General features: G+C 46.7%; 2 protein-coding genes across 3 annotated transcripts in view; one reads left to right on the plus strand and one right to left on the minus strand.

Annotated features, from left to right (window-relative positions):
- LOC123745613 (aminopeptidase N) overlaps window positions 1-22,775 on the minus strand; it is an 88,223-nt gene that overhangs the window by 44,502 nt on the left and 20,946 nt on the right. The gene's annotated exons all lie outside the window — the stretch shown is intronic.
- On the plus strand, window positions 1,486-8,255 carry LOC123745626 (tripartite motif-containing protein 44). The gene is made up of 3 exons (XM_045726364.2): window positions 1,486-1,643; window positions 2,696-2,848; window positions 7,430-8,255. The coding sequence occupies exons 1-3, from the start codon at window positions 1,639-1,641 to the stop codon at window positions 7,695-7,697; spliced, it is 426 nt and encodes a 141-aa protein (XP_045582320.1). The 5' UTR covers window positions 1,486-1,638; the 3' UTR covers window positions 7,698-8,255.

Raw genomic sequence — 22,775 nt, forward strand, 5'->3', positions numbered from 1 at the left:
GAAAGTGAAGGGACGATGACGTTTCGGTCCGTCCTGGACCATTCTCAAGTCGATTGTGCCGCAATCCACTTGAGAATGGTCCAGGACGGACCGTAACGTCGTCGTCCCTTCACTTTTTAGTGTGGTTTGGTCTACATATATACACATATACATGCACACACATACATACACATACATTTATGGCTCTCCAACTCTGAGAGGGTAAGATAGCTGATAGAGAAACTAATGTGTTAATAAGCACTTAATCACTGAAGGTGATTAAGGTGCTTTTACAAGCTCAGGTTATATAGTTACATCACTTACATACAATGTATAGATGATACATTACATGGTCAATCTTGGGTTCAAATCCAATATATTATCAAGTGTTCCAGTATTCATATAGTAATTACAGAGTTCAGCATATCTCAGCCTAGGAGGGCGAAAGTCAGTCAGTATGGGACATTCTACAATATAATGTTCAAAGGGAGTGCATGTTTTCTCTTTCACAAAGTTGACACATTGTGTACTCGACATTTGGGTTTTGAGAAAGCTGCCAGATACGTCTATATTCCAGGCGTATTCTAGCCACTATAACATACAGTAGTAGTAGGCATCCATCAGTCTCAGGAGACTATGGAGTTGCGCTCTAGTTGTTGGTCTGGAGTGGCCTCTCCAGGGCGCAAAGCCTGGATAAGTTGATATGGAGGAGAAGCTGTTACACAGGCAGCAGGTCCTCCCTCTCCACGGCGCCGAAAGTCTCCAATGGGATGGCAAACATTGCGAAAGGCGTTCAGGCGTCAGACCAGAAATAAAAGAATGAATTTTGAAGAGTTAATTTATCAATTACCCTCAACAGTGAAGAAGAACATAAGAAATATTGAGAAGATTCGTGTTAGAATTATCAATCTTATCCTTTCGGTCATATTCAACAACATATGTTTACAAGAAAGACTGCTACCAAAAAATACTAATATATATATATATATATATATATATATATATATATATATATATATATATATATATATATATATATATATATATATTATATATATATATATATATATATATATATATATATATATATATATATATATATATATATATATATATATATATATATATATATATGCACATGGGAGTGTTAAGGGACTCAGTGTACCTAGTTGTTTGTACTGATATGAAATATTTGTACCTTATTGAGGCTAATTCAGTATGGAAGGAGGGAAAAGCATGGGGGAGGTTGGAAGGGAGTGGCATAGTGTGGGAGGGAGGTAGTGGTAGAGTTGGGAAGGGACGGGTATGGGTCTGAGAGGGCCTAGGAGGGCTGAGAAGGGACAGGTGTGGGCCTGGGAGGGCTTGGAGGGGCGGGGTGTTGGCCTGGGAGGGCTGGGAAGGGCCTTGGAGGGTTTAGAAGGGACGGGTGTGGACCTTGGAGGGCTCGGAGGGGTGGGGTGATGGGCTGGGAGGGGGTCGTCACGTGTCGGGCGGGGTATTAAGCAAGAGGAAGGGTACACCAAACAGTCAGTCGGCGGGTGACGGTCCTTCGAGCGGGAGATTACAGCCTCTCGTCCAGCGACTGACAACCCTTCGCCAGGCAGTCGCTCGCTCTTGTAACCTACGTCCGCACAGTCCCCGGTCCTGATACTTGGCAAGATGAGGTGAGTGTCCTTACTGTCACCTTCCCTGATACTCAGCAAGGTGACAAGTGCCCTTATAGCCACTCAACCACGTGAGATTAGTGTCTTTACGGTCAAAAAGCATCAGTCTCACGACTCGATAATGGTCCAGGACGGACCGAAACGTCGTCGCTTCTCCAGCTTCTGAGTTGTGGGTTAATCATCATAAGCTAAACAAATATAATAACCCAGTAATTGCTGATTATCTCTCTTCCCTCTTAATCTCCGTCACTGATGCCGTTAAGCTGTTCACTGGCGACCTCGGGGGAACACTGCTCCTGATATGTAGTTCACATTTAAGCCTCAGTGGCAATATTGGTATTGGAGACCCTTGTGTTCGGTGATTGTTTGAAATTTAGTTAAACAAGTATAACTAACTCTTCTAGTTTAGTTACTGTACAAACAGCAAGCAAGGGGGGCGGGGGGCAAATAACTGGTAAGACAGGGGCCGCAGTAGATTATTTAATTATCATAAACAGTTTGGTATAGATGTATGACAGAATACATTTCAAGTTAAAAATTATAAAAGGAAGGATATTTGAATTTATTTAACACATAAATTAAACTGGGGTACGTCCTATTCCTGTCTGTTAGACTCTCTACCTCAAAGGTAATCAACAGGTAATGAATTTGATCACGAAAAAAAGACACTTTGGTATCAGGAACTCAGGTAGAACTTAACGAGTCTAGACTCTTAACCTGAGTGTCTCATGAGCCTAATACGGATCATGCTGTTCCAGAGTACAACATTCTGAGTGACTTTCTCTTAAGGAGAAGCTACTCGTGTGCTCGGGTTACACAACCTTTAATTACGCCTGCCTCAAATCACAGTGAACTGCTGCTTGAAAATAGGTCAACCTTCCCGCTCCTCTCTGCTCGTATAAATGGTTATACGATTCAAGCCTCACAGCATAATATCACTTGACTTTCTTCATTCTACTTGTTCTACACTCGTATAAAACAAAAATGTGTTCTAAAATGTTCAAATTTTCAGCAAATCCTATACTTAAATATCTAGTTACTCTGACTTTCAGGACGGGCGTGGCTCTGTTGGTTCTGGTGGCAGTGATGGCGGCCGCCCACGCAGCCTCCTTACCCTACCCCGCCCTCGCCGCCCACGACGCCCCCGAAATCCATCACGTCCAGAGCCATATTGTCGACGACATGTATCAAAAGATCTCCGGAAGGTAAATTCTCTTCTTCTTCTTGATGACAGGTGCAGTGTGCATGCAAGGTTTATCCTCCCAGCAGTTCACGTACAAAACTCAGGCAAATTATAACATAGAACGAAAAGGCAATGTAAAGGATCTGGGTGTACTCATGTCGGAAGACCTTACCTTTAAAGAACACAATAAAGTAGCCGTCACAACTGCAAGAAAAATGACAGGTTGGATAACAAGAACTTTTCACACTAGAGATGCTATACCGATGATGATACTTTTCAAAACGCTTGTGCTCTCTAGAGTGGAGTACTGCTGCACAATGACAGCCCCTTTCAAAGCTGGAGAAATTGCTGACCTAGAGAGCGTGCAGAGATCCTTTACTGCTAGAATCCACTCAGTAAAACATCTAAATTACTGGGACCGACTAATTTACACGTGGAAAATAATTGAGGGGCTGGTCCCAAACCTGCACACAGAAATAACACCACATGAGACCAGAAGACATGGCAGGATGTGCAGAATACCCCCGTTGAAAAGCAAAGGTGCAACAGGTACTCTGAGAGAGAACTCTATCAACATCAGAGGCCCGAGACTGTTCAACACGCTTCCACTACACATAAGGGGCATAACTGGCAAACCCCTCACAGTGTTCAAGAGAGAACTGGATAAGCACCTCCAAAGGATACCTGATCAACCAGGCTGTGACTCATACGTCAGGCTGCGAGCAGCCGCGTCTAACAGCCTGGTTGATCAGTCCAGCAACCAGGAGGCCTGGTCGACGACCGGGCCGCGGGGACACTAAGCCCCGGAAGCACCTCAAGGTAGCCTCAAGGTAGGTAGCCTCCCGATGATGGCTCGTGTACAAAATGTTGGCAGACGCCTCAATGTTGAGAATAACGAGGTTTGAAAAGTGTTTGATGTGTTGTGGTGTAGATAGAGGAGCAGTGACTAAACAGAGGCGTGTGTGTGAGGGAGACTTGCCGCACCGCATGTTGTATATATTGCGTCAGTTGTTGATGCTGCGACGGGGCAGTTGTTGCCTGTGTTTGGCTGCTGGTGGCGCCAGGTATAAATGTGACACGGGTCAAGTGTGGCCCAGTTAGTTAGTTGACTGGAGATAATTAGCCAGTTCTTTGACTATTTGATATTTTTCATGTAACGAGAGGTCACCTTCTCCTAATATATGATCGATGGTAAAGGGTATATTAAGTGCGATAAATACTTGTTCGAAGTTTACTCGCCACTATGATGTCGGAAACAGTGAAGGAGATACAGTGTTCGATTGTTTTAGGCATCTGACAGTGGATGCAGAGTTCGTTAATATCTGTCCTGTACTTAGAGCTGTGTGCTGCCAGTTTGGTGTGTCCCAGCTCTGATCTGGTCATCGTTACATCAACTTCTCTACTTTTACATCTGACATGTTTCCAAGTTTCCCATTTCTTTTTTTATGGACCCATAGTACAAAGGTGAGCATGACGTGTTCCATTTCATTACAAAATCTTGGGTGATGGTAACTTTGAAGGCTCCTTTACGTGCCACATGAGGAACTGGATGATGGGTAATGTGAGGCGTGTTGTGCATCGCTTTGGCTAGTTGATCTACAAGTTTATTATGGAGTATACCACAATGCGCTGGGATCCATTAGATAGAGGTGTCGCAACCGTTTAAGGGATGTCTATAAAGAATTGAAGGCATGGGTAAACCAACTCTTTGCACGTTGTGGAACCCGTTCTTGTTTTAATCTTGAAGAAGTGAAGAGGGTGAGTTTTTCCTGGTGCACTATCCCGTTTGTAAAATGTATGACTCCCTAACCAGATTCAAAATATACATACATACATGCATACATACATACATACATACATACATACATACATACATACATACATACATACATACATACATACATACATACATACATACATACATACATACATATATACATACACATGAGAGACTAGTCATAGAGTATGCCGCACCATCATGGAGCCCCCACCTGAAGAAACACATAAGGAAACTGGAGAAGGTTCAGAGGTTTGCGACGAGGCTTGTCCCAGAGTTACGAGAGATGGGATATGTAGAGCGTCTGAAGGAACTGAACCTTACGAAACTAGAGAAAAGAAGGGAGAGGGGAGATATGATAGGGACATATAAAATACTCAGGGGAATTAACAAAGTGGAAATAGATGAAATGTTCACACGTAATAGTAACAGAACGAGGGGACATGGGTGGAAACTGGAAACTCAGATAAGTCACAGAGATGTTAGGAAGTTTTCTTTTAGCGTGAGAGTAGTGGAAAAATGGAATGCACTTGGGGAACAGGTTGTGGAAGCAAACTCTATTCATACTTTTAAAATTAGGTATGATAGGGAAATGGGACAGGAGTCATTGCTGTAATCAATCAATGGCTGGAAAGGCGGGATCCAAGAGTCAATGCCCGATCCTGCAAGCACAAATAGGTGAGTACACACACACCCGTCACCACGTGTGGCGACGAGTTACCCCCCCCCCCCCCGTCACCACAATCACCACTTGCCTCATACCACTTAATAACCACCAAACCATCTGACGCAATTGCACCAGGACGGAAAGCTTAATTTTGGCCTCGTTGTGTAAACTGGGAGACTGTGCGTGTTGAATTACTGGCATGTTATACACAGACGTGATTAGTGCGCAAGGTATAGGCGGCTAGGAGGCTGGGCGTGGGGATAGGTCTACCCCCGTCCCTCCGTAGTCACTGATGAACGAGTACATCATATAGGGGCTCGTAGTGCAGATGGCTTCGTTCTCGACTCATAATTGGGGATTCCCGGTTCGATTCCCGGGTGGGACAGAAATAGTTTGGCACATTTCCTTGCTTCCACCTGTTCACCTTGCAGTAAATAGGTACCTGGGAGTCTCGACAAGGCTGAAGCGCGCGCGCGAGCGTGTGTGTGTGTGTACTTACCTAATTGTTCTTGCGTGGGTTGAGTTCTGGCTCTTTGTTCCCGCCTCTCAACTGTCAATCAACTAATGTATAGGTTCCTGAGCCTACTGGGCTCTATCATATCTACACTTGAAGCTGTGTATGGAGTCTGCCTCCACCACATCACTTCCTAATGCATTCCATTTGTCTACTACTCTGACACTGAAAAAATTCTTTCTAACGTCTCTATGGCTCATTTGGGCACTCAATTTCCACCTGTGTCCCCTAGTGCGTGTGCCCCTTGTGTTATAAAGTCTGTCTTTATCTACCCTATCAATTCCTCTGAGAATCTTGTAAGTGATCATGTCCCCCTCTAACTCTTGTCTCCCAGTGACGTGAGGTTTAATTCCCGTAGTCTCTTTCCTCGTAGCTCATACCCCTCAGTTCGGGTACTAGTCTGGTGCAAACCTTTGAACCTTTTCCAGTTTAGTCTTATGCTTGACTAAATATAGACAAATGTGTGTGTGTGTGTGTGTGTATGTGTGTGTGTGTGTGTGTGTGTGTGTGTGTGTGTGTGTGTGTGTGTGTATATACACACGCTTCCTGTACAACAGGGCTGCCACCAGCACCTCATGCGCCCGTCAGTGTACTCCCTGGCAGTACCTCTTGCCTCTTTGATTCCCCCTCATTTCTGTCCTTCCTCCCCCCCCCTCTCTCATTATTTATGTCAGACCAATCCTGGAGTATGCAGCTCCAGCCTGGAGTCAATACCTAGTTAAACACAAGACAAAGTTACAGAAGATTCAGAGGTATGCCACCAGACTAGTCCTGGAACTGAGAGGTATGAGCTACGAGGAATGGCTACGGGAACTAAACCTCACGAAGTGTTCTAAAGTTGTAAAACTTCACTTGCGTGTTTAGGCAAGTTGTGCATTAAGCATAGACACAGTGTTCTCCCATATTAACAGGGGACTTGATGAAAGAACGTGAGTAACCCCTCACTAATGGTCTTTCAGAACCAAAGAGACAAAGTCGGGACCAAAGAGACAAAGCTCAACCCCCGCAAGCACAATTAAGTGAGTACTAGCTCTTGTTGCCTTTGGGAGGTGGTGATCTTTGGGGTGTTTAAATACCCCAAAATTACCATCTCTGTTAGGGGTCTGAGTTTGGTGCAGTGGGTTAAAGGCGTACCTGTTATGTCAGTTGCTGTGAGGCTTCTGTGCTGGCTAGGGTTCAAGTCTCCTGGTGGGAAAGTGTTCTAAAGTTGTAAAACTTCACTTGCGTGTGCGAACTCGGTCAGTCTTCCGAAAGTAGCTTAACTCTCCCTAGCTGGACGGTAGAGCGACGGTCTCCCTTCATGCAGATCGGCGTTCAATTCCCGACCATCCAAGTGGTTGGACATCATTCCTTCCCCCCGTCCCATCCCAAATCCTTATCCTGACCCTCTTCCAAGTGCTATATAGCCGTGATGGCTTGGCGCTTTCTTCTGATAACGCCATTCCCTTCCCTACGCAAACGTATATATATATATATATATATATATATATATATATATATATATATATATATATATATATATATATATATATATATATATATATATATATATATATATATATATATATATGTTCCATTTACCTAGTGATCGTGTTCTCCGTAGCATTCGTGCCACGTTCGTATTCTATAGAATTTTCTATTTCAGAAAACCTGGAGAGAAAACTGTACAGGAACCATTAAAGAACCCATCTGGGGAGGCTAGCTCGTCCGAGGAGTCAGAGAAGTCATCAGAGGAGTCGTCAGAGGAGTCATCAGAGGAGTCATCAGAGGAGTCGTCAGAGGAGTCGTCAGAGGAGTCGCCAGGGGAGTCAGGGAAGTCATCAAAGAAGTCATCAGAGAAGTCGTCAGAGAAATTATCACAGGAGCGCAACACTGAACGTGGGGTGGTATTGTTGGGGCCAAAAGCTGAATAACCAGAAGTAGATTACAGGGGATGAATAATCAGATTAGATAAGAGGGACTGAATAACCAGAGGTAGATTTAAGGGATTGGACAACAACAACAACAACAATAACACGAATAACATCAACAACAACACCACCAAGGAGTCACTCAGAGGAAGTGCCTGTTAACTTGAAACTGGAACCTGTCTTAAGTGTAAATTTTGCTTGAATTTGAGCTGATGAAACCATATCATGGTTGACGACACACACACACACACACACACACACACACACACACACACACACACACAAATATCAAGTATCAATACCCTTGTCTCCTCTATTTGTATATGAAGATACAATAACTGTATTATGAAGATACAATAACTGTATTTGCTGTTTAAAAATTATTTGCATGGCCCTAAACGGGTTTGGTGAATTCTCATTTTATCCATTACAGCCAATATCACCATGTATCCCAGAAGCTCAGATATTCATGTGTAATATACATATGAGTACTATTTCTATTATGTATAATTATGAGTTTTACTATATTTTCATGCATAATATACGGCCTGAAACGGCGTTTGTGAGATCCTTTTATTTCTCAAAGCGTAATTAGAACCCCAAGTTGGCAACGGAACAATCATTATAGCTGTTATGGACAGAGTGAATGAGGACAGTTATATTCGAACACCCATAGACTGTGTCATTTAAAATGATGGAATGACAGAGGAAACATTCGAACACCCATCAACTGTTACTCACCTAATTGTACTCACCTAATTGTATTTTCGGGAGAGAAGGGGGGAGAATGTATGGGGGTGATCCTGTAACAGTGGTCGGGAAGAAAACGGATCTCTATAGTCCATTATCCCGCCCTTAATTAACTATTTCTAGAGTCCCCCCAGAGTTCCGACTGCAACCTCACTAATTCAACACCTTGTCACCTCGGTATTTGACTACCTAGGTGCTACATCCACAAGGCATTGTACCTGATCAGCGACCAGCAACTCTAGAGAACTCTAGAACCACTGCCACGAACGTCAAAGAGAACCGAAAGGAAAGAAATGAATAATGAACAAGAACACCTAAACCAGATGCACGAAGACCGGAGCACAGGCGTCTCGGAAGACTACAGTACAGGGGGCGACTGCACAGGGGGCGACTGCACAGGGGGCTGGGGCACAACCGGCTGTAGCACGGAAGACTTCAGCACAATTGGCGGCTGCACAGAGAGAAAGGGCACAGGTGGCCAAAGCATTGTGGGCGGCTGCATGGAGAGCTGGGACACGTGGGGCAACTGAACAGAGACCTTTTTCAAAACTAGAACTAACTCCCACCCCGCACCCTCCACCTCAACCGGGACAACAACCCCTCAACCCGGGGAACCAGCAACCGGGGACGCAGGGGACACCGGGGGAAAAGCAGAAGTAGGCAACACAGCATCCACACCAGGAACCGTCTCCACCACAGGGATAATTCATTTGGGAATGGCCGTCCCGGGGACAGCCGCCACCACACCTGATACATCATCACCAAGTGCCACTGGAGCCCCAGGCACACCGCCAGCATCATCCACAACAGCATCCTCCGAAGACGGTGAACTCTCAAAGTCCTCCACGTCCGCCCAAGAGGCATGACCAGGGGAAGACGAACTGAGAGCCTGCCTCGTACGCTTTGGAACTGGATACAAATCATCGGAACTGTCGACCTCCCCTGAAGGAGCTCCAGCAGAACCGCGGGGAGGCTGCGCACGGTCATGCAACACACAGTCACGTAACACAGCCGCCGCTTCGACCACCGGAGGCACCGGACCACACACCGCTCCGCGTGAATCTCCACAGGGACACTCACCGCACATAATTCCCCAGCACCAGGCATCGCCCTGCCACAATCCACCGCGGAAAACAATGCCTCTGGAACCACAGGCACAACAGCTGGAGGAGGGGGCATGGAAGGGACTACATGCACCACCTCCTCGACGCCCCCACCACCAACCAGGGGGGCAGCAGACGCCGGTCCAGCATCCAACACACTCCCAACACCATCCAAAATCGTAGGCACACCATCCACGGCAATACATGCAGAAATCTCTGGGACCTCGGGGCTCGTAGCCTGGTGGATAGCGCGCAGGACTCGTAATTCTGTGGCGCGGGTTCGATTCCCGCACGAGGCAGAAACAAATGGGCAAAGTTTCTTTCACCCTGAATGCCCCTGTTACCTAGCAGTAAATAGGTACCTGGGAGTTAGTCAGCTGTCACGGGCTGCTCCCTGGGGGTGGAGGCCTGGTCGAGGACCGGGCCGCGGGGACACTAAAAAAGCCCCGAAATCATCTCAAGATAACCTCCAGAGGGGGGAATTAAGTCCTTCTCCCATGGCCCACACTGCCAGCACAGCAACCCCTCAGCCAGGTGCCCAGAAAGACCGCACCGGAAGCACGTACGGGGCTGGCCAGCGTACAAGATCCTGACGTAAAAGCTCATGAGCACAACGGAGGACGGGATCAGAGTCTTAAGGCACATGGTTAAAGTCCTGGTCCAATTCGGTCCACCTCGCAACCTGCCAGAGGAGATGATGTTCATTTGGATGTGCAACACACGCCCAAACCGGCTGAAGTATCGCCGCAACAGTTCTTCTGGAAACTCGAACGGCATGCCGTAAACGGCCATATACATGGACGAGCCGCTCTGGTCCGAAACGGTCACAGACTCAACATCCCCAGGTAACCGGAAGGAACGTCCGTCATAGTGGTCGACAAGATCCCGGAAGATAGCCGAAGAACTGAACTGAATCACCGCTCAGTGACCAGAGATAACCTGCACACCACAGATGTCAGTCACATCCACTCGCAAGAGGTCCACCAACACCAACTCCACCATCGGGTATTCCCCCTTTCCAGCAAACCCCATTCCAATCGTCGAAGCATGCTGAACAGGAGGTAAGGCAGCCCCATCCTACCTGCTGGCACAGCCGCAAGACCTCGCAATAATCGCCACCAACGACCGGGCACAACCATGGCAAGCGTAAACTCTGTTTATGAGGCTATGATACAATTATTCGATTCAATTCAATTTCTTTCTTTATTATACGCCCCATACCCACCCTGTGGGCGGTGGTAGAAAGGGTTACAGAGGCACATAATGGGTTTAGGAACCCTCATAGTTCGTTTAGAACTTTGAAGCTAGTTACGCAATTGAAGTTAGCTACACAATTTGAACCCTTTTGAAGCTAGTTACACAATTGTTAAGGTTACATATACATGTACATATATATATACACAATCATTTACACAAATACATATACACATCGATAATCTTTTGTATCAGAAGTAATTCAACAAGAGGTTCACAACAGTCACTATACAAGGCACTTTACATCTATGGTGAGTCACACAGTTACTAGTCTTGCTCCACACCCACCCAACTGGACGCATGCTTTACAGTCATGCATGCATTACCTACACTAAGCAAATCATTCGAGATGATATGATGATGATTTATACTATAATAATCTAGTACAATACAATTTAGAATAAATTCTGTTTAAGACAAGGGTAATTCACTTGCCAACTTACATGCAGACTATTTCTGGAACCATAATATGCAGTATTATGTTAAAAATACATTAATCTACAAATTCACATAACATCAGATAACTCTTAAAAATTTTGTTTTAATGCGTAACAAAAAAATAGACGACCTCCATACAAACGTTTAAGAACAAAACAACTGAAAACATCAACAACACGTTTCATGCTCCAGATATAGTCACTTGACGTTGGGTGACGCGTCTCCCAACACCAACACTCGTGCAGTCATCCGGGGGAGGTAGAGGACCCTTCACTCTTAACTGCCCGCACCATGAAGTTCTTGTGGACAGACTCTACTCAACCAACGAACATTGTTGTACATAAGTAAGTCGGTCCTGGAGGAGGACTGAGCAGGCGTCCTGACCTGTGCACGTTGTCAAGGTTGAACGGGACGTTGTTATTGTTGTTGATTTAGGGGCGACGACGATCGGAGGATCGGATGCGCCCCAGCGTACCCGGTAAAGGTTAATCGCGAAGCCCATAAGTACAGTTTCCTGTACTTATGGGACTTCGTTGATTTCCTGAGGGTGGCAGCACCACCTCGATGTGCAACACTAAAGTTAGTGTTGGTGAGGGGCGCCTGATTGCTGAGTGGACAGCGCTTCGGATTCATAGTGCTGAGAGTCCAGGTTCGATCCCCGGTGGAGGCAGAGACAAATGGGCAAAATGCTTCACCCTGATGCCCCTGTTACCTAGCAGTAAACAGGTACCTGGGAGTTAGACAGCTGCTACGGGCTGCTTTCTGGGGGGGGGAGGGTGTAACAAAAAGGAGGCCTGGTCGAGGACCGGGCCGCGGGGACGCTAAGCCCCGAAATCATCTCAAGATAACCTCAAGATAGTGTAGGTGTTAGCTGAGGTTGATACTCACATATAGTCCCACACAACTACGTGAGTACCAACTCTTCCAGGGACGCGTTGGAATTCCATGTGGGCAACCAGTAAGACTGGCTGAGTTACGGGACATTAGGTGACACAGTTCTCTTTCTGCTGGACATCCAGCTGTGGTAAGACTCTTCTTAAAGATATCGTTAGCTTCACTGTGCCTTGGGTGACTGCTGTCTGTGTTTTGTCAGAGGAGGCCACGATGAGCATACCTCTCAGCCTCCGCCAGTTTGCGAATATATGCATATTCTGTATGGATTGGGCAGCAAGGCGGAGAGCCACTGCAATACGGAGGGCCTACACTGTGATACGTGTGCCAGTTACTGATGAGGAAACCATTAACAGGAAGTCACTCATATGGGGAGGGACTCATATTCGCACCTTTCATCCTTTCTTACCTTTCGCCTCACTCATACCTTCTAGGAATTTCCTTTTTCTCTTACCTGCTTCTCACCTCACTTTTTCCAGCTTCTCTCCTCACTCTTTCCTTATTTATTACCCGTGCCTTCCTCACTCTCTTTACGGGCTATTCATGCTCGTGCCACATCTTGAGTGGCTTAATCTTCAGCAATCTCTCTCTCTCTCCCTTACATACAACTTGATAACGGTCCAAGATGGACAAACGTCGTCGTTTCTCCATCTTCTGATATGTTGATTGTGTCATCATATCTTCAACAACGTTACACACAGAACTCACTTGCGTGATGCACCACAAATCCACAAGGGCCGAGGTTCATTTGATGCATCACTCAATTGTGATTTCTGTGTGTAATGAAGTAAGGGCGAAGAGGGAGAACATTGTTAGAGGGAGAACAGAAGAGGGAACGAAGAGGGAGAACACTCGAGCTATGTCAATATTGACATAGTTCGAGTGCATGGGGGAAGTTGTGCAAAACCCTGGTTTGTGCCTCGGAGAGGCTGCAGGATCCAGTAAGTTCAGTAGAACTTCGGTTTCAACTCCTTTTGACCATGTCGTAGCTCAGTCGATTAAGGCAGCGTCTGGGATGCTCTCGGACGCTGGTTCGAATCCTCGTCACGGCCCTTGTGGGTTTGTTCATTCAACCACGTTATTGTGATTCATTGTCCGAGTAGTCTACATAATCGACCCACAACCGAGGATCCGGGTTTGATTCCCGCGGCAGGACAGAGACGTCGAGGAAATCTTTCCTTTCACCTGATGCTTCTCTTCACCTAGCATGCATAGGTTCCCCGGGAGTAAGGCAACTGTTGTGGCTTGCATCCTGGGTAATGTTAGTAATAAGCCTACGGGAGACCTTGATAAACCTGACCGACATTCTTTCTTCGATAATGGGAACATATATAGCAGTGGATAGCTGAATACAGTTGCAGATGGCAGTTTGTATAATACAGATATTAGAAGCAGATAGCGGGTGTTTTAAAAGCATAACGCAGTAAAAGATAGCAACAGATGATAGCAGTCATTCATATTACCAATAACATCAGTACGTGAAATCAGGAAGGTGGTAGATGTTCTGAAGAAGCAGTAGATACCAGTAGAGAGGAAGGTAGAAATAGCCTAAAGTACTCTAGCCTTTTGGGATGTGTGTTCTTATCTTAATAAACTTACTTGAGCAAAGAGAAAGCGGATAACTACGCCTTCAATAAGTTAAAAGTCTCTTCCCAAATTAATATATCGGGCTAGGTTAAGTAAAAACCAAATACACCTATTTATTACAAGAATTAACATTATACAATATTGAGCCTTAATCAACCTGTTATACACTCGCAAGAATGAAGTATAATACATACTGCTGTTGCTTGTATTACTCAGTTCATTCGTGTTGCATATTCTGTTAATATATAGAAATTGAGCGTCTTTTAAACAAAAACATGTATATTATTGGTATAAAATATTATTGGTATAAAAAGTCGGTACTTCAAACTGCGAATACGTGCAGAGAGCCAGATTTTTGGCTCCAAATTGTGGATCTGGTGTGGAATTTGGGATATTTTGAAAACTGCAGGGGGGTTTGAGCAATTCGAACAATTCGATACCAAAATCAAAGACGTAGCATAAAAATTGATGTGAGAAAATTGAAAAGAGTACACACATTTTAGTGCGTGTGAGCGCTCACAGGCTCATCTTGAAGTGAATCGGCCAGGTCGAATTTGGGGTGGGCTGAGCCTCGCGCGTCAGGCTAGGGCCTAGCCTGACGCGCGAGGCTAGGCCCTTTGCCTAGGGCTTTTGCTTTAACACTTTGCCTAGCCGCTAGGCAAAGTGTTAATCAGCAATGATAGCTTCACGGAGCCTCCGGGGTTCAGCCAGAAACTGGCGTTTTCGCTGACATTCAATGCTGTTTTTTTTTTTTTTTTAAATTATTTATTGGTATAGGATTTAGGATTTGAAGTACTGTTTGATTGTTTATTAATAAATAGACATGGTTTGCATTTTAATTTAATAAATGTAATGGCAGGTATTCTTTCATCCCAGGAGCAAGTGGAGAAGGAAGAGATTGACAAACTAATAATGTATGATTCATCTGCAAAACCTAACGGGGAGAAGACACTTCCAGAATACATTAGTCGAATGGCTGATAACCAGAAAGATATTTATTACTTAACAGCTCCCTCAAGAGAATTATCTGAGACTTCTCCATATTTTGAGCGAAAGTAGAAAGTAGCGAAAGTAGCCCAATTTTTGGGCTACTAGTAGCAAAAGTAGCCCAATTGTTATGATACTAGTAGCGAAAGTTGCCCAATTTTTAGGCTACTAATAGCAAAAGTAGCCTAATTCTTCTGACCAATTCTTGGGCTACTGGTAGCGAAAGTATCCCAAATTTTTGCTACTAGTAGCGAAAGTAGCCCAATTTTGGGGCTTCTAGTAGCCCAATTTTTGGGCTACTAGTAGCGAAAGTAGTCAATTTTAGGCTAATAGTAGCAAAGGTAGCCCAATTTGGGCTACTAGTAGCAAAAGTACCCTAATTTTTGGGCTGCCATTAGCGAAATTAGCCCCATTTTTCTGCTGGATAGTGCAATTTTTGGGCTATAAGTAGCCCAATTTTGGGCTACTAGTAGCAAAAGTAGCCCAAAATTGGGCTACTAATAGCAAAAGTAGCCCAATTTTTGGGCTATTAGTAGCAAAAGTAGCCCAATTTTGGGGTTATTAGTAGCAAAAGTAGCCCAATTTTTGGGCTACTAGTAGCAAAAGTAGCGTAATTTTTGGCCTACTAGTAGCGAGAGTAGCCCAATTTTTAGGCTACTAGTATCAAGAGTAGCCCAATTTTTGAGTTACTAGTAGCAAATTTTTGGGCTAAGTAGCCCAATTTTTTGGCTATAAGTAGCCCAATTTTGGCCTACTAGTAGCAAAAGTAGCCCAATTTTTGGGCTAAGGAGCCCAATTTTTGGGCTATATGTAGCCCAATTTTGGGCTAGTAGTAGCAAAAGTAGCCCATTTTTGGGCTATAAATAGTCCAATTTTGGGCTACTAGTAGCAAAGGTAGCCCAATTTGGGCTACTAGTAGCAAAAGTACCCTAATTTTTGGGCTGCCATTAGCGAAATTAGCCCCATTTTCTGCTGGATAGCACAATTTTTGGGCTATAAGTAGCCCAATTTTGGGCTACTAGTAGCAAAGGTAGCCCAAAATTGGGCTACTAATAGCAAAAGTAGCCCAATTTTTGGGCTATTAGTAGCAAAAGTAGCCCAATTTGTGGCTACTAGTAGCAAAAGTAGCCCAATTTTGGGGCTATTAGTAGCAAAAGTAGCCAAATTTTTGGGCTACCAGTAGCGAAAGTTACCCAATTTTTGGGCTGTATGTAGCCCAATTTTTTTCTATTAGTAGCAAAAGTAGCCCAATTTTTTGGCTACTAGTAGCGAAAGTAGCCTAATTTTTGGCTACTAGTAACAAAAGCATCCCAATTTGTTACTAGTAGCAAAAGTAGCCCAATTTTTTGGCTACTGGGTGCGAAAGTAGCTTAATATTTGTGTTACTAGTAGCAAAAGTAACCCAATTTTTGGGCTACTGGTAGCGAAAGTAGCCTAATTTTGGGCTACTAGTAGCAAAAGTAGCTAAATTTTTGGGTTATAAGTACCCCAATTTTAAGCTATAAGTAGCCCAATTTTGGGCTACTAGTAGTGAAAGTAGCCCAATTTTTTGGCTACTTATAGCAAAAGTAGCCCAATTTTTTTGCTACTAGTAGCGAAAGTAGCAAAAAAATTGGGCTAATAGTAGCAAAAGTAGCCCAATTTTTTGGGAAGGGGTAGGGGGGATGGGTAGGGGGGGGAGGGGGGGATCTTACAAAAAATCATAAAAATTCTACAAAAAATCATAAAATCCTACTAAAAATTATAGGAATTTTTTAACCCCCACCCCCTACCACCCCTGTAATTTTTCTTCAATTAAAAAATTCCTTTAATTTTTAGTAGGATTTTTATGATATTTTGTAGGATCCCCCTTACCCATCACCCCTACCACCCCTAACCCCCCCCCCCCTCCCCCTTCACCCCTACCCCCCACCCCCCAACCCCCCTCCCCCTTCCCCCCTACCCCCCACCCCCGACCCCCCCACCACTACCCTCCCCTCCCCTCATCCCCCCTACCCTCCATGACCCCGCTGACCCCCCCACCCCTACCACCCCCCCTACCCCCCCCCTGTAATTTTTCTTAAACTTTGGCAGCTAGCGGCGAAAATCGCCCGATTTTTTGCCGCAAGCGGCAAAAGTCGCCCGATTTTTTACCGCTAGCAGCTAAAATCGCCCGATTTTTGGCCGCTAGCGGCTAAAAACGCCCGATTTTTTGCTGCAAGCGGCGAAAATCGCCCGATTTTAGGCTGCTAGCGGCAAAAGTCGCCCGATTTTTGGGCCGCTAGCAGCTAAAATCGCCCGATTTTTGGCCGCTTGCGCCGAAAATTGCCCGATTTTTGGCCGCTAGCGGCGAAAATCGCCCGTATTTTGGCTGCTAGCGGCTCAAATCGCCCGATTTTTGGCCGCTAGCGGCTCAAATCACACGATTTTTGGCCGCTAGCGGCTAAAATCGCCCGATTTTATGATGCTAGCGGCGAAAATCGGGCGATTTTTTGCTACTAACGACGAAAATTTTCTGATTTTTGGCCGCTAGCGGCTAAAATCGCCCGATTTTAGGATGCTAGCGGCGAAAATCACCCGATTTTTGGCTGCTAGCGGCGAAAATCGCCCGATTTTTGCCCACTAGCGGCTAAAAACGCCCGATTTTTGGCCGCTAGCGGCGAAAATCGCCCGATTTTAGGCTGTTAGCGGCAAAAATCGCCCGATTTTTAACCGCTTGCGCCGAAAATTGCCCGAAATTTGGTTGCTAGCGGCTAAAATCGCCCAATTTTTGGTCGCTAGAGGCTAAAATCGCCCGATTTTTGGCCGCTAGCGACGAAAGTCGCGCGACTTTTGGCCGCTAGCGGCGAAAATCGCCCGATTTTTGGCCGCAAGCGGCTAAAGTCGCCCGATTTTTGGCCGGTAGCGGCGAAAATGGCCCGATTTTTGGCCGCTAGCGACGAAAGTCGCCCGATTTTTTACCATTAGCGGCAAAAATCGCCCGACTTTTGGCCGCTAGCGACGAAAGTCGTCCGATTTTTGACCACTTGCGGCAAAAATCGCCCGAGTTTTGGCCGCTAGCAGCTAAAGTCGCCCGATTTTTGGCCGTTAGCGGCTAAAGTCGCCCGATTTTTGGCCGCTAGCGTCGAAAATCGCCCGATTTAGGCTTCTAGCGGCTAAAATCACCCGATTTTTGGCCGCTAAAGGCTAAAATTGCCCGATTTTTGGCCGCTAGCGACGAAAGTCGCCCGATTTTTGACCGCTTACGGCAAAAATCGCCCGAATTTTGGCCGCTTACGGCTAAAATCGCTCGATTTTTGGCCGCTTGCAGCTAAAATCGCCCAATTTTTGGCCGCTAGCGGCTAAAGTCATCCGTTTTTTTGGCCGCTAGCGGCGAAAATCGCCCGATTTTTTACCGCTAGCGGCTAAAATCGCTCGATTTTTTTTGCGCTAGCAGTTAAAACCGCCCGATTTCTGGCCGCTAGCGTCGAAAATCACCCGACTTTTGGCCGCTAGCGGCGAGAATCACCCGATTGTAGGCTGCTAGCGGCGAAAATCGCCCGATTTTTGGCTGCTAGCGGCGAAAATCACCCGATTTTTGGCCGCTAGCGGCAAAAATCGCCCGACTTTTGGCCGCTAGCGGCGAAAATCACTCTATTTTTGGGCCGCAAGCTTCGAAAATCGCCCGATTTAGGCTTCTAGCGGCTAAAATCGCCCGATTTTTGGCCGCTAGCGGCGAAAATCGCCCGATTTAGGCTGCTAGCGGCTAAAATCGCCCGATTTTTGGCCGCTAGCGGCGAAAATCGCCCGATTTAGGCTGCTAGCGGCTAAAATCGCCCGACTTTTGGCCGCTAGCGGCTAAAATCGCCCGATTTTTGACCGCTAGCGGAAAAAATTGCTTGATTTTTGGCCACTAGCGACGAAAATCGCCCGATTTTAGGCTGCTAGCGGCGAAAATCGCCTGATTTTTGGCCACTAGCGACGAAAATCGCCCGATTTTAGGCTGCTAGCGGCAAAAGTCGCCCGATTTTTGGATGCTTGCGTCGAAAATTGCCCGAATTTTGGCCGCTAGCGGCGAAAATCGCCCGTTTTTTTGCCGCTAGCGGCGAAAATCGCCAAATTTTTAGCCGCTAGCGGCTAAAATCGCCCGATTTTTGGCCGCTAGTGGCTAAAATCGCCCGATTTTAGGCCGTTAGTGGCGAAAATCGCCCGATTTTAGGCTGCTAGCGGCTAATATCGCCCGATTTATTGGCCGTTATCGGCGAAAATCGCTCGATTTTTGGCCGGTAGCGACGAAAGTCGCCCGATTTTTGGCCACTAGCGACGAAAATCGCCCCATTTTAGGCTGCTAGCGGCGAAAATCGCCTGATTTTTGGCCACTACCGACGAAAATCGCCCGATTTTAGGCTGCTAGCGGCGAAAATCAATGAATTTCTTGCCACTAGCGACGAAAATCTCCCGATTTTAGGTTCCTAGCGGCGAAAATCGCCCGATTTTTGGCCGCTAGCGGCGAAAACCGCCCGATTTAGGCTGCTAGCGGCTAAAATCGCTCGATTTTTGGCCGCTAGCGGCGAAAATCGCCTGATTTCTGGCCACTAGCGACGAAAATCGCCCGATTTTAGGCTGCTAGCGGTGAAAATCGCCTGATTTTTGGCCACTAGCGATGAAAATCGTCAAACTTTTAGCCGCTAGCGGCTAAAATCGCCCGCTTTTAGGCTGCTAGCGGCGAAAATCAAGGGATTTCTTGCCACTAGCGACGAAAATCTCCCGATTTTTGGTTGCTAGCGACGAAAATCGCCCGATTTTTGGCCGCTAGCGGCTAAAATCGCGCGATTTTTGGCCATTATAGGCTAAAATCGCCCGATTTTTGGCCGCTAGCGGCGAAAATCTCCCGATTTTTGGCCGCTATCGACGAAAGTCGCCCGATTTTTTACCGCTAGCAGCGAAAATCGCCCGATTTTAGGCTGCTAGCGGCGAAAATCGTCTGATTTTTGGCCACTAGCGACGAAAATCGCCCGATTTTTGGTTTCTGCGGCGAAAATCGTTCCATTTTTGGCCGCTAGCAGCTAAAATCGCCCGATTTTTGGCCGCTATAGGCTAAAATCACCCGATTTTTGGCCGCTTGCGACGAAAGTCGCCCGATTTTTGACAGCTAGCAGCAAAAATCGCCCGATTTTTGGCCGCTAGCGGCAAAAGTCGCCCAATTTTTGGGCCGCTAGCGGAGAAAATTGCCCGATTTAGGCTGCTAGCGGCTAAAATCGCCCGATTTTTTGGCCGCTAGTGGCTAAAATCGCCCGATTTTTGGCTGCTAGCGGCGAAAATCGCCCGATTATTGGCCACTAGCGGCGAAAATCGCCCAACTTTTCGCCGCTAGCGGCAAAAGTAGCCCGATTTTTGGGCCGCTAGCGGCGAAAATAGCCCGATTTAGGCTGCTAGCGGCTAAAATCGCCCGATTTTTTGGCCGCTAGCGGCAAAAGTCGCCCGACTTTTGGGCCTCTAGCGGCGAAAATCGTCTGATTTAGGCTGCTAGCGGCTAAAATCGCCCGATTTTTGGCCGCTAGCGGCAAAAGTCGCCCGATTTTTGGGCCGTTAGTGGCGAAAATCGCCCGATTTAGGCTGCTAGCGGTTAAAATCGCCCAATTTTGGGGCCGCTAGCGGTGACAATCGCCCGATTTAGGCTGCTAGCGGCTAAAATCGCCCGATTTTTGGCCGCTAGCGGCGACAATCGCCCGATTTAGGCTGCTAGCGGCGACAATCGCCCGATTTAGGCTGCTAGCGGCTAAAATCGCCCGTTTTTTTGCCGCTACCGGCGAAAATCGCCAAATTTTTAGCCGCTAGCGGCTAAAATCGCCCGATTTTTTGGCCACTAGTGGCTAAAATCGCCCGATTTTTGGTTGCTAGCGGCGAAAATCGTTCGATTTTTGGCCGCTAGCGGCAAAAATTGCCCGATTTTTGACCGCTATAGTCTAAAATCGCCCGATTTTTGGCCGCTACCGACGAAAGTCGCCCGATTTTTTACAGTTAGCAGCAAAAATTACCCGATTTTTGGCCGCAGGCGGCAAAGGTCGCCCGATTTTTGGGCCGTTAGCGGCGAAAATTGCCCGATTTAGGCTGCTAGCTACTAAAATCGCCCGATTTTTGGCCGGTAGCGGCTAAAATCGCCCGATATTTGGATCTAGCGGCGAAAATCGCCCAATTTAGGCTGCTAGCGGCTAAAATCGCCCGATTTTTGGCCGCTAGCGGCTAAAATCGCCCGATTTTTGGCCGCTAGCGGAAAAAATTGCCTGATTTTTGGCCGCTAGCGGAAAATATCGCCCGATTTTTGGCCGCTAGCGGCGACAATCGCCCGATTTAGGCTGCTAGCGGCTAAAATCGCCCGATTTTTGGCCGCTAGCGGCAAAAATCACCCGATTTAGAAAGCTAGCGGCTAAATTCGCCAGATTTTTGGCCGCTAGCGGCTAAAATCGTCCGAGTGTAGTCTGTTAGCGGCGAAAATCGCCTGATTTTTGCCACTAGCTACGAAAATCGCCCGATTTTAGGCTGCTAGCGGAAAAAGTCGTCCGATTTTTGGCCGCTTGCGCCGAAAATTGTCCGAATTTTGGCCGCTAGCGGCGAAAATCGCCCGTTTTTTTACTGCTAGCGGCGAAAATCGCCAAATTTTTGGCGGCTAGCGGGTAAAATCGCCCGATTTTTGGCCTCTAGCGACAAAAATCGCCTGATTTAAGCTGCTAGCGACGAAAATCGTCCGATTTAGGCTGCTAGTGGATAAAATCGCCCGATTTTTGGCCGCTAGCGGCTAAAATCGCCCGATTTTTGGCCGCTAGCGGCGAAAATCGCCTGATTTTTGGTAACTAGCGACGAAAATTGCCCGATTTTAGGCTGCTAGCGGTGAAAATCGCCTGATTTTTGGCCACTAGCGACGAAAATCGTCAAACTTTTAGCCGCTAGCGGCTAAAATCGCCCGATTTTAGGCTGCTAGCGGCGAAAATCAATGGATTTCTTGCCACTAGCGACGAAAATCTCCCGATTTTTGGTTGCTAGCGGCGAAAATCACCCGATTTTTGGCCGCTAGTGGCTAAAATCGCCCGATTTTTGGCCGCTAGCGGCAAAAATCGCCCGATTTTTGGCCGCTATCGACGAAAGTCGCCCGATTTTTTACCGCTAGCAGCAAAAATCGCCCGATTTTTGGCCGCTAGAGGCTAAAGTCGCCCGATTTTTGTCCGCTAGCGTCGAAAATCGCCCGATTTTTGGCCGCTAACGGCTGAAGTCGCCCGATTTTTGGCCGTTAGTGGCGAAAATCGCCCGACTTTAGGCTGCTAGCGGCTAAAATCGCCCGATTTATTGGCCGCTATCGGCGAAAATCGCTCGATTTTTGGCCGGTAGCGACGAAAGTCGCCCGATTTTTGGCCACTAGCGACGAAAATCGCCCCATTTTAGGCTGCTAGCGGCGAAAATCGCCTGATTTTTGGCCACTTCCGACGAAAATCGCCCGATTTTAGGCTGCTAGCGGCGAAAATCAATGGATTTCTTGCCACTAGCGACGAAAATCTCCCGATTTTAGGTTGCTAGCGGCGAAAATCGCCCGATTTTTGGCCGCTAGCGGCGAAAACCGCCCGATTTAGGCTGCTAGCGGCTAAAATCGCCCGATTTTTGGCCGCTAGCGGCTAAAATCGCCCGATTTTTGGCCGCTAGCGGCGAAAATCGCATGATTTCTGGCCACTAGCGACGAAAATCGCCCGATTTTAGGCTGCTAGCGGTGAAAATCGCCTGATTTTTGGCCACTAGCGACGAAAATCGTCAAACTTTTAGCCGCTAGCGGCTAAAATCGCCCGATTTTAGGCTGCTAGCGGCGAAAATCAATGGATTTCTTGCCACTAGCGACGAAAATCTCCCGATTTTTGGTTGCTAGCGGCGAAAATCGCCTGATTTTTGGCCACTACCGACGAAAATCGCCCGATTTTAGGCTGCTAGCGGCGAAAATCAATGGATTTCTTGCCACTAGCGACGAAAATCTCCCGATTTTAGGTTGCTAGCGGCGAAAATCGCCCGATTTTTGGCCGCTAGCGTCGAAAACCGCCCGATTTAGGCTGCTAGCGGCTAAAATCGCCCGATT

Source organism: Procambarus clarkii, chromosome 10, assembly GCF_040958095.1.
Source record: "Procambarus clarkii isolate CNS0578487 chromosome 10, FALCON_Pclarkii_2.0, whole genome shotgun sequence".
NCBI classification, from domain to species: domain Eukaryota; kingdom Metazoa; phylum Arthropoda; class Malacostraca; order Decapoda; family Cambaridae; genus Procambarus; species Procambarus clarkii.

What these genes read in the sequence shown, in the direction of transcription:
- LOC123745626 (XM_045726364.2), top strand. An exon ending in TATCAAAAGATCTCCGGAAG is followed by an intron (nt 2,849 to 7,429) that starts GTAAATTCTCTT and finishes TTTCTATTTCAG; the next exon opens with AAAACCTGGAGAGAAAACTG.